The sequence below is a fragment of the Haematobia irritans genome, chromosome 1, assembly GCF_050003625.1.
Source record: "Haematobia irritans isolate KBUSLIRL chromosome 1, ASM5000362v1, whole genome shotgun sequence".
Classification (NCBI taxonomy): domain Eukaryota; kingdom Metazoa; phylum Arthropoda; class Insecta; order Diptera; family Muscidae; genus Haematobia; species Haematobia irritans.
The window spans coordinates 173,030,076-173,043,250 of NC_134397.1; the positions used below are offsets into that span (position 1 = coordinate 173,030,076).

The window sequence follows — 13,175 nt, forward strand, 5'->3', positions numbered from 1 at the left end:
CACGGGGAAAATCCCCGTATTTACGGAAAAAATTCCCAATACATTACACTGCTCAAATCCCACAATAATAAACATTTCCTCCTCATTCCCGGGACAAAATTCCTATTTTGGGGACAAATACCCAATAATGGAAACTCCCATCAGACCGTAAGTAAATAAAAATGTTGTCCTCATTCACGGGAAAAAATTCCCACTACTGGCAACACTGGTCCAACATCAAAATAATAAAAATTTTGTCTTCATTCATTGAGGAAAAATCCTCAATACTAGTCAATCCCCAAAATAATAAAATTGATAAGAAAATAAAATTTACAACACTTACTACTGTCGGAGTGATCATCATCACCTTTTAAGCTATCTTTGTTGTCCTCATCATCCGTTTTCGATAGAGTTTGGCGTTTATGTTTCATGCGGCGATTTTGAAACCAAACTTTGACCTAAATGAAGAAATCGTCAGCAAATCGCAGAAGAGCATAAATAAAAAAATAGAAAATAAAAAAATATATTAGTTTTTAATTACAAAAAGGAGCAAACACTTTAAGATAACAATTGGTGGTGTAAAATATTTGCATACTTTTTGAGCCATCCAAATAAATGACTTTTTGCATTTTTTTATCTTTTGTTTCATTACAATTTCAGATACTCACCTGCCTTTCGGTCAAATCTAAACTGGCTGCTATCTCAATTCTTCTTGGACGACATAGATATTTATTGAAGTGGAATTCCTTTTCCAATTCCAGCAATTGGGTATTGGTATAAGCGGTTCGAAGACGTCGTGGCAGGCCATTCTCTGGAACGAATTCAGCTGCAATTGAAAATTGCATTTTCTTGATATGCGAATAAATGGGATTTTGAATAAAACACCAGTGGACCAAATAAATTGCCTTTTTTCCTATTTTTTGTATCCTTAACCGAATGATAATGAATTGAATTATATTCTCTTTCTTCTTTTTGGTTTGAACATGGCGCCATTCTCTATTGATTACTTCGCCACATGCAACATTGGTAGCCGCACACATGCACAGGCGTTTGGAAGCAATTATTTTTACAATGTTGCTCTAAGGTTTTAGACCACTGTAATTGCTAGATGTGGTATGTGGCTAACAGTAAAGAATAGTGGCTAATTTGAGTAAGGAACAAAAGGATATGAGAAAAGGACTTGGCCGTTGGTTTTATGGTGTTTGCAAAGATATACTGCATTCATTTTATATTTGATTTAATATTTCACGAATTTAAAATTAATTCTAAACTACAATAATTGGATATTAAATTTAATTAACTGAGCCGACGAAATTCTTTTTCATTGACCAAAATTAATCAATAGGATGATGAAAATGAAAATCATTAGCGTAGGTTGAAAAAAGGATCATAAACATCTATACATAAACATTTTCATAAGTTGTACGAAATGATTAGTTATTTAACAGAAAATTCATGTCAACAACGTCTCGAGAAAATTTTGTCAAAATTTTATTTCTATAGAAAATTTTGTCAAAATTTTATTTCTATAGAAAATTTTGTCAAAATTTTATTTCTATAGAAAATTTTGTCAAAATTTTATTTCTATAGAAAATTTTGTCAAAATTTTATTTCTATAGAAAATTTTGCCAAAATTTTATTTCTATAGAAAATTTTGCCAAAATTTTATTTCTATAGAAAATTTTGTCAAAATTTTATTTCTATAGAAAATTTTGTCAAAATTTTATTTCTATAGAAAATTTTGTCAAAATTTTATTTCTATAGAAAATTTTGTCAAAATTTTATTTCTATAGAAAACTTTGTCAACATTTTATTTCTATAGAAAATTTTGTCAAAATTTCATTTGTATAGAAAAATTTGGAAAACAATAGAAAATTGTGTAAAAATTTTATTTCTATAGAAAATGTTGCCAAAATTTTATTTCTATGGAAAATTTTGCTAAAATGTTTATTCTATAGAAAAAAAATTTTGTGAAAATTTTATGGCAATAGAAAATTTTGCGAAAATTTTATTTCTATGGGAAATCTTGCCAAAATGTTTATTCTATATAAATTTTTTTCAAAATTTTATTTCTATAGAAAATTTTGTAAAATTTTAATTTCTATTGAAAATTTTGCCAAAATTTTATTTCTATAAAAAATGTTGCCAAAATTTTATTTCTACAAAAAATGTTGCCAAAATATTATTTCTATAGAAAATGTTTGCAAAATTTTATTTCTATTGAAAATTTTGTGAAAATTTTATTTCTATAGAAAATTTTGCCAAAATTGTATTTCAGTAGAGAATTTTGTCAAAATTTTATTTCTATAGAAAATTTTGTCAATTTTTTTTCTATAGAAAATGTTGTCAAAATTTTTTTCTATAGAAAATGTTATCAAAATTTTATTTCTATAGAAAATTTTATCAAAATTTTATTTCATTATTGTTGTTTTGATTTCAGCTTAAAGCCATGCGTTGACTAAACTACAAAAGTAGCTTTACCAATAGAAAAAAAGTATATTTGAGCAAAGCCCAACTCATTCCAATGAAATAAACAATATCGCTCAATCACAAAATTTCGAGTTTATCAATGGTAAACCCCATCTACTACCATCACCAAATATCGAAAGCTATGTGTAAAACATAGTGAATATCACATGTTTCCTCATTTAATTTTTCCCTAACGGAGAAGAAAACTTTTCCATCATTCTTACGTTCGGCTATGTGCTTTGTTGATGGGGCGGCATTTTATAATTAAGATGTTCATCGAAAAAGACGTTAAGTAATTAACAAAACGAAAACTAAACTTAAAACAACAACAATACTCCCCAAAGAGAAGAAAATTCAAATCAATCAATCAAGTTCCATTTAAAAGTGTAAACCATCCATGTTTATTTAGTAACGGCGGCATGAAATTCATCTTACTCTGATGCCAAGGGGAATTTTGCCAGCGGTGCTACTGTTTCACGAAAAAAATTAAAATTAATATCTGAAGTTGTTTTAATGAATATTCAATTTATGTTTACTTTCAATCATGACAAAAAATCTTGGAAAGGGTATATTTTCCAAAAGAAAGTTCTTGAGATTATGACAGCGAACTTATTCATATGAAATAGTTAAAATTATCTCCAATAATTTAATTTAAAATAATAAATTATAAATGATTTTTCTATCATAAAAAAAAACAGCAAATTCAGAAATCTTTTTCTGAATCGTCTAACTTAATGTTTGAAGATTATTTCCGCGACTGCGCCTCAAATGGTCCATCCGCTTAATCCAATTTTGGACACACTCCTTGCAATATTTCTCACGAATAAATGCTCCAATATTGTCTTCCAATGCAGTCTTCTCTGAATTGACATGTGCGTCAACAAGCCTCACGAAAAATAACATTTGTTAACACTGAAAATGTACATTTGATGAGACGTGACTTTTCTTATGTATTTTAAGCTCTGTTGAGTTCGGAAAAAAAATTTTAAATTTTTTTATGGAACAGTTATTTTTAGTTTTTAGTTTTTAGTTTAGTTTTTTCACTAAACAAATTATATCTCGAGTTAGAAATGTCCGAGAGTGTTATCAATTTTTGTTTCGAATTCAGCAGATCAAAATACATAAGAAAAGTCGCATTTCATCAAATGTACATGAACAAATTTTTATTTTGTAAACTAGTGTAATCTAAAGCAATTAAATTACACGATATAGTCGGCCAATTGATCGGTCCCGAACGTGAAATAAAATGTTCACCCTTTCAATAACTACAATATTATGTTTCAAATTGTAATTTCCATAGGAAATTTTGTAAAACTTTTTTTTTTCTATTGACATTTTTATCAAAATTTTATTTCTATAGAAAATTTTGTCAACATTTTATTTCTATAGAACATTTTGTCAACATTTTAATTCTATAGAAAATTTTTTTAAAAATGTTATTTCTATAGAAAATTTTGTCAAAATTTTATTTCTATAAAAAATTTTGTCAAAATTTTATTTCTATAGAAAATTTTGTCAAAATTTTATTTCTATAGAAAATTTTGTCAAAATTTTATTTCTATTGACAATTTGTAAAAATTTTATTTTATATAGAAAATTTTGTCAACATTTTATTTCTATAAAAAATTTTGTCATAATTTTATTTCTATAGAAAATATAGAAAAAATAGAAAATTTCTATAGAAAATTTTGTCAAAATTTTATTTTTTTAGAAAGTATTGCCAAAATTACATTTTTATAGAAAATATTGTAAAAATTTCATTTCCATATAAAATTATTGAGAAAGTTTTATTTCTAATGAAAATTTTGTCAACATTTTATTTCTATAGAAATTTTGTCAAAACTTTATTTCTATAGAAAATTTTGTCAAAATTTTATTTCTATAGAAAATTTTGTCAACATTTTATTTCTATAGAAGATTTTATCTAAATTTTATTTCTATAGAAAATTTTATTTTATATAGAAAATTCTTGCCAAAATTTTATTTCTATAGAAAGTTTTTGTCAAAATTTTTTCTATAGAAAATTTTGTAAAAATTTTATTTCTACAGAAACAACAACAACAACATGTTAACATTTTATTTCATTTTATTTTCTCCAATATTATTTCTATAGAACATTTTATCTAAATTTTAATTCTATTGAAAATTTTATCTAAATTTTATTTCTATAGATAATTTTGTCAAAACTTTATTTCTATAAAAAATGTTGTCAAAATTTTATTTCTATAGAAAATTTTATTTTATATAGAAAATTCTTGCCAAAATTTTATTTCTATAGAAAGTTTTTGTCAAATTTTTTTTCTATAGAAAATTTTGTCAAAATTTTATTTCTGTAGAAAATTTTGTCAAAATTTTATTTCTATAGAAAATTTTGTCATAATTTTATTTCTATAGAAAAATTTGCCAAAACTTTATTTCTATAGAAAATTTTGTCAAAATTTTATTTCTATAGAAAATTTTATTTTATATAGAAAATTTTTGCCAAAATTTTATTTCTGTAGAAAATTTCTATAGAAAATTTTGTCAAAATTTTATTTCTATAGGAAATTTTGTCAAAATTTTATTTCTATAGGAAATTTTGTCAAAATTTTATTTCTATAGGAAATTTTGTCAACATTTTATTTCTATAGGAAATTTTGTCAAAATTTTATTTCTATAGAAAATTTTGTCCAAATTTTATTTCTATAGAAAATTTTGTCAAAATTTTATTTAATGGATCATACGCCGTATAGTCCATACTTGGCACAGAATGACAAACAATAAAGTGATTTTTGATGATTAATATTTGTTTTTGTTTTCTAATCACGAAATATAAAATACAGCCCCCGTCGTGTTGAAACCACAGGTCATCCAAGTCAAGCTCTTGCACTTTGGGCAAAAAAAGTTGCATATCATCTCATAGTAGCTCTCACCATTCACAGTTACATTACGATTCGAATCATCTTTTAAGTCGTAAGGTCCAATGATGCCACCAGCCCAAAAAGTGAGTACCGCTATGGGTATGAGACAAATGCTCTTAGTAAAGGGTGATACGGTCAAAATGTGGTCAAGGGAAAACGCGTTTAAATCGGTGAAATCGTTTATTTAAAAAATCAAATTAAATTTCTTTTTCAAGTCCAATTAGTATAAAATTCAGGAAAAATATTCAGTTAGGCTTTCGCTTTTCCAAATCCGAATTGCCGGGCCTCACGCTTGACACCTGCCATCAGATTTTGCACAGCCACCTTCTTCGCCGCAGAAAGCCAGTTTGCCTTGAACTGCTGCTCGTCCTTAGCAGTTTTTTGGTCTTCTTTAGGTTCCGCTTGACAATAGCCCAGTATTTCTCAATTGGGCGGAGCTCTGGCGTGTTGGGAGGGTTCTTGTCCTTGGGAACCACCTGCACGTTGTTGGCGGCCTACCACTCCATGGCCTTTTTACCGTAATGGCAAGATGCCAAATCCGGCCAAAACAAAATGCTGCTTTTCAAGTCGCCGGTACAGATGGCTTGCCAAACCAGATATTTCTTTGCGAACTTTGACAGTTTTATGTGCTTGAAAATATCTGCTACCTTTCCCCTTCCTTTTGCCGTATAAAACTCCTGTCCCGGAAGCTGCTTGTAGTCGGCTTTGACGTAGGTTTCGTCGTCCATTACCACGCAGTCAAACTTCGTCAGCATCGTCGTGTACAGCCTCCGGGATCGCGCTTTGGCCGTCGTATTTTGTTTATCATCGCGATTTGGAGTCACTACCTTCTTGTAAGTCGATAGTCCGGCTCGTTTTTTGGCTCGATGCACGGTTGTAGACGATACACCTCAACTATGTTGCTTACCCAGGTTTTGCTGGGATGGTAAACGAAATCATCCGGTGGTGGTAAGTCATAATACTCAAGCATACGGTATTGCTGCGGCTATGGCACAAATGCTCTTGGTAAGCAGTTTTTACTCAACTTTTGCTGGGTTATACAGAGTTTGTTTGATGTATAAAAATGTTGGCTATCACCATCAATACCTATGTCCACATATGAAAACTATAGGTGATATATATGATTTTCTGATTTCCTTTTAGGAAACGAAGAACAAGATGAACTGCAACACTTTGCAAAACACAGAAAATGACTACGGATGTGAAACCTTTGCTCACTTGGTGCCGCATAAAGGAAGCTCTATTGAAAACTTGAACTGAAATGCATTTTGCTTTCAATTTTTATCTACAGAAATGCAGTTTTATATCTTGCACTGCCTTATGTGTTGTAGTTGCTATTTCGAAATATTAAGGACAAAGGAGTTGTTACCATCAATGGCGTTTGCATACCAAAGGGTTTACTATTGTTCAGTTCTTGACTCTTTTTTTTTTTTGGTAAAACGGAATACATAAGGAAACAGTCGGAAAATACAACCAACACAGATGTGGGCTGTCAATGGGAGTACAAAGTGCATTTGAGATGACATAAATGTAATCAAGGATACTACTATCGACCCATGTAAAATAGGCAATACGAGGGCTGTATATAAAAGGAACACAGAATCACCAGAAAATCTCCAAAATTAAAAAATAACAAAATATGAATGCGAATTTTGATTAGCATAGAAGACGCAGTTCTATGCTACAAAGCTATTTCCATGTCCAAAAGCCAATAAACTTTTTAATGAAGTCATTTTGACCTTACCATATTGTTAAGTGATTCGACTTAAATTAACGTGGTTTTAATAATTCTGAAAAAATTATTCAAAACTTAATGAAATAGTCTTTAAATATCCTTACTTCAATTCACCACTTCTTTGGCTCGGAATCAATAACAAAGTCATTAAAGACAAAATGTAAACTAACTTTTTGCAGTGTATGTTTGGCACGAATTATGTCCGATAAAGTCATCACATGTTATCTCTGCGAGACTTTGGCATTTTTTAGTGCCAATTTTAGTCTCCATAATACCCCAGGCGCAAAAGTGCATCCCATTTAGATGCCAAGATTTTGGTGATCATTATGCGGTAGAAATGAAGCGAGAAACCTCCGTGATGTGCGATGTTGCTGAGTCCTGTTGAAAAGTCAATGGTCTGTGGCTGAAACGTTGGTCTGCCCAGGGCTTCATTACTGCCTTTAGGGCATTTTCCCGATAATATTCGGCATTTATTTTGCTCCCACGGTCGATGAATCATAGCGGGGAGCGACCATCGGCCACGTTTGAGTTCTGTTCCCCAATCGAACAAGTAAATCCATCCATTTTGTGTCTTCAAAACTGCTCAATTTGGAGAGAAAAACAAATCCGGTAACTGAGTACTCTCGTATAAGCGAAACAACTGTTTTTTTCAGTCTTACTTTCATTGTGCATTGGTGAGCTCTTGTATTTTTTGGAACTTCAATAGCTTTAGTCCAAGCTCATTTTTCAATTTGTGTTTGGTTAGGTTACGTATGTTGGCCGTCCGATATTTCAGACTCACTTAGACTATCCAGTCTATTGTGGTACCACAGTGGTGAATTTCTCTCTTATCACGGAAAGCATAGAATATCATTAGCTCAATGATAACACTCATACAAAAAATCATAAACGATCCGTTCCTGAAAGTGAATCAACACACATGTGGTCTCAAAAAAAATTTTTTTCAGATTCAATCACAAAATTAATTGATCCAATTAATTTTTTAATTGAAATGTCTTCAATCGCGAAAATGATAGTATCAATCAGAGTTTTGATTGAGCATCAAAAAAAAAAAATCTAGATTAAAAATTAATTGATTTTATTAACACATTTCAATTTATTTTTTAATTGATTCAATTAAATTTTTAATTGATGTTGATTGCAAAATTTAATATTTTTTTTAATTACAAAACGAAACTATTTTTAATTGCTATACTATATTTCAATCACTTTCTTTAACTATTTTAAATCATTTTTAGTTTGATTCAAAAATTCATAGCTTCGAAAAAATTTTTATTTGAGAAATAAAAAAATATCCATAATTCTTTAACTCTTCCTAGTTTGATTAAAAAGTTAATTGTATCAATTAATTTTTTAATTGAAAAATTTAATAATGTCAATCATTGACTTAATTGACTTAATGTTTCTAGTTTGACTAAAAGGTTAATAGTATTAATTAACGTTTTAATTGAAAAAAGTTTTCAACTTCAATTAACTTTTAAATTAGAAATATTTTGGTGATATTTTTTTCTGTGTATTATATGACACCATGCTTTGTCAAAATAACAACCAGCATTCATTATCTGAAAACGTAATGGTTACGAATTTATAAACAAATTAAAAAAAAAATCCGCTACCTTAACTTGAATCTGTGGTGTCTGCACCATGCGCGTTAACAGTCGCTTTAGCACATTGCACCACCGGCGGAGTTGCCATAAGAATTATTTTAAGACTTTTCATGGCCAAAGAAAAACGAATGCCTTTCATGAAATCGTGAACGCCCGCGAACGAAATGGTGAACATTCCGTTTCATTTTGTCACCTTCCGGTCACAATTATGGAACGTAATTTTTTCTATTAGTGAATGGATCTCCTTTTTATAGCAGAGTCCAAACAGCGTTCCACATTGCGGTTAGGTTAAACCACTTAGAGAAGCTTTGCCATCAGCACCTTTGAGAGGGCATAATCCACCGCTGAAAAACTCTTTGGTGTTTGGTCGAAACTTGGATTGAACCCATGACCACTTGTATGCAAGATCGGAATGTTTTCTTACGATATATTCAGTTCACGAGCAAGTTTTCTACCACTGGATTTCGATCAATTTAGGCCTTCATCTTCAGATAATTTCTGGCGTTGTTACTTTTTTTGGCCACTTTTTGGACACGATGGAACACTGCCAATATGACGATAATGAGCAATGGTACGAGAAATAAAAGATTTATTCGTATTTAAATGCTGGACGGCTCTAATGATAGACACTTGTGGTTTCAAATAAAGGGTGGTTAAATTGTAAGGGTCGATGTTGAATGTGAACCACACCTAAACGCCAAGTTTTTTTCCGAATTTTATTTGACATTTCTCTATTTCAGACTTACTCAATTTGAACCATGGACGTCGTGAATGGGCAGAATGGTCCCAAGAAATGGCAACAGTGGATGATCAATTTTCGAAGAAAATCATCTTCAGTGATGAGGCACATTTTCACCTCAGTGGATTCGTCAATAAACAGAATTGCCGCATTTGGGCGAATGAGAATCCAAGAGTGATTGTCGAAAAACCAATGCACCCACAAAGAGTGACTGTTTGGTGCGGTTTATGGGCTGGCGGCATCATCGGGCCGTATTTTTTCCAAAATGAATTTTCTTTGGGGTTATTTGAAAGAAAAGGTGTTCGTCGATAAGCCAGAAACAATTCAAGATCTAAAGGATGAGATAATTCGGCACATTAACGGCATAGAACCTCAATTATGTCTCAGCGTCATCGAAAATTTGGACCATCGGATGAAGGTGTGCCACCGATGTCGCGGCGCCCATTTGGCCGGCATTTTTTTTCCTTACATAATTGAGTAATACCAATATATCATAATAAAATAAAATTACAATAATTTCGTAAATAGTTTGTGTTTTATTCAAAATCAACATCGGCCCTTGAAATTTTAACCACCCTTTATAAAAGAAGCACACTATCACGCTTGAATTCCATCACGAATAACATCATTTTCTGAATTGCAATAGATGAAAATGCTTTTGTAAGCTTGTAAACAATAAAATGAATGGACACTGGAATAAATCTTTTAGTTGTCAGACAACCAGTTTAGAAATGATAACAATCTGAATTTGGTTGCAATGCATATTAGCCATCCTATACAAATATATAAGAAAGCTTTGTTTAGAGATTTAACAACAAGTTTGTAACGTTTAGAGATTTGCCTCGATTAAGTCTGCCTTTGGTACATTGAAAAAACTGGAAAGCTGATTTAAAAAAAAAATCATAAAAATTAAGCTTATAAAGATATTCCATGTTATTATAATAAATTGTCATTAAACATTTAGTTAATAGTACGTAATGTTTCATTATTCCCCTGCTGATACAAAGTCTCATCATTAGACAAAAATTTGGCAATGGACCTTCGTAGAAGTTACCTATCATATCTACCACCAAACAAAAGTATACAGTTCTATGTTCCATGTAAATTGTATGCAATTTTGTTTGTCACCATCAAGACAAACAATGAATGGATACAGTATAGTTCAATGGTAATGTCACCAGCCTCCTCTCATCATGAGCAATGTCAATACAACATCACTGCAACACCATTCAATTTACCATAGTCATCAGCATCATCATCATTGTCACAGAGTCATTGAAGAAATACCGGAAAATCCAAAGTCAGGAACTTTATCTAAACTTTGTGAATGTTTTGCTTTACAAATGCTCTCTACCACAATATTCTTAACATTAGGTAGTAGGTCCTCCATTCACGACAAGCATTACTCCTACATTTTCTGGATTTCATTGGAAAATCCAAAGGAGTTTTGCTGTATCTGTATCTAACCATGTATGATTGGTAAGTAAATGTGAATGTTCAATGCGATGTGGTTGCAATCATGCGATGGGCTTCAACTTCGATGTTATTCAATTTCCCCCAAAACGGAATTTGTGATTGTTTGAAAGAACTTTTCAAAAATGTACCCAACTTCCAGATAGATTCAAAAGGTGGTCCTGATTTATATGTTGGGCGATGTGTGTGATTGTGTGTGCGAGGGTCTAAATACTTGCTAGTGATGTGGAAGAACATTTTCCAAATGAATTGCAATCTAATGGTCTTATGTTTCCGTTAGTGTGCAAAAGGAAAATTGATTTAAACTTTTAAGGTTGTTGAAATCTACGATTATTTATGGGATTTTTCATAATTTTGTGGTTGAAGCAAGTATGGCCTAAATGCATGTTTAAGTGCTTGTCTTCCCAAAAGTAAAGGTTGCTTTTTGGGATATTTCTACTTGACCATAGTATCTACATAAAAGGTGGTAGAAATTACGCATGGTGATAGGTGTGATGAAGTATTAGGATGTCTTCTTGAAAACTGTGTTAATTTAAGCGATATCATCGACAAAGAACATAGTGAAATATACAATTGGTGTAATTTCTGGATTCAGGAATTGCGGCTGCCAAAATTGTCTCCTTCAATTGAAGGTCATAGGTCCTCCAAATAAAGCTATAAAGTAGAGATTTAAAGTCAATATATAGAAAGAACTCATTATTTTTAAATCAAGGATCATTTTCCCGCAAGATGCCAGAGCGTAATGACAGATTTTTTGAATCACTAAATCTAGGGAGACTGTTGAAGAATCATACAGTTGCCAAGCTAAACTAACTCAGTAGTTATATCAAATTCTAAATTTATAAGAACCTTTTTTTCTGCAGAGCATCTTTAAAGTCTCATAGATTGTATTTTACCACTTAAATGCGGAAGAATACCGATTCCTCAGAAACAAATATATTATATGCGAAATGGTAAAAAGAACAGCAGTATAGCACATTTTTTGCAATTATTATTTTTTTTTTTTGAAAAAATAGTGGTTGTATATTAAAAGATACAGGGCGCATTAAGCTACATTTTTATTTACAAATAAAACTTTTAATTTTAGCAGAGAATGGATACATTTTTACACTACACACATTTTTTACCAACATTACTTTTATCTCTGGTAAATATAATTTATCTTGTAATTTGTAAGTTTTTAATTTTCGGGCAAAATTTGATTTTCGACTTTCGTTTCAGATTAGACAGAAGTACTAAAGATTTTCTGGAAAAAGATAGATAGTAAAGACGTAAGAATTTTTTCTGGTTGTATCTTTAAAGATACAGTGCGTATTTAAGGGTTAAATTTCGGAATTAGACAACAAAAACAAATATTAACCATCGAAAATCACTTTAATAAGACATTTTTTTTAAAGTTTTATAGTAAAAATTTAATATAGTAGTATGTAATGCTGGACATATTTTCGAAATCTTGCGGACATTTTTGCGGTATATGTAAATGTACATTATTTTCCTTTTTGGTATGTTCCTGTTAAATAAAGATTGAATACATCGGCTTGTGGGTGCCCAAAACTATGCTCTATGCCGAATTTATGCGTAGCTAGTGCATTAATGTCTATAGCGGCAATTGTCTGTTGATGGCAACAGCAACGTAGCCAAGTGGATAGTACGTGGCTTATAAACTGTATGGTCCACGGATCTATTCGCCGTCCAGGACGGAGGTAAAATTAGAAAAAAATGTATAACATTTTAAACATTTTTTAAAGATGTTAAGAAATGAATAAAAATTTTCTATAGAAATAAAATTTTAACAAAATTTTCTATAGAAATAACATTTTGACAAAATTTTCTATAGTAATAAAATGTTAACAAAATTTTTATACACCCTCAAAAAAAATCGCTTCTCTAACATATGTTCCAAACATATTTTGCAGGAAGCACATATATTATTGGATACCGCCGAAACATTAATATATTTGTTTTATGTTTGGAAGCATTTTGAGTTTATATGTTTGGAAGCATTTTGAGTCCAAAAATAGTATATGCTTGGAAGAATTCCCCAAAGAAGATTGTGTTCATTCCCTCACATAATTTTCACTCCCACGAAATTTTTGAGTTCTTCGCATCTTTTTCTGTAATACAAATATGCTGTTTTTTTCAAATGTCTATTCTCTTGGTTCCGAATGTCTATTCTCTTTATTCCGAATATTCATTCTACTATTCAAATTAAATAATATTTAGACTTAAGCATACCAAATTTTTGGCCTTATTATAAAACAGTTTTCCGAAAC

The 13,175-nt window shown here is 30.6% G+C and overlaps 1 protein-coding gene across 3 annotated transcripts in view; it reads right to left on the reverse strand.

Moving 5' to 3' along the window:
• Positions 1-13,175, reverse strand: part of pb (homeobox proposcipedia) — a 234,447-nt gene that overhangs the window by 20,866 nt on the left and 200,406 nt on the right. The window contains exons 3-4 of one of the 3 annotated variants that reach the window (XM_075292141.1): positions 648-790; positions 323-437 (exon numbers count right to left, since the gene is read on the reverse strand). In XM_075292141.1, coding sequence (XP_075148256.1) covers positions 323-437; positions 648-790 — 258 coding nt within the window. Of the gene's footprint in view, positions 1-322; positions 438-647; positions 806-13,175 lie in introns of all 3 variants that reach the window. The other 2 variants (XM_075292142.1, XM_075292140.1) reach the window with 2 other exon arrangements.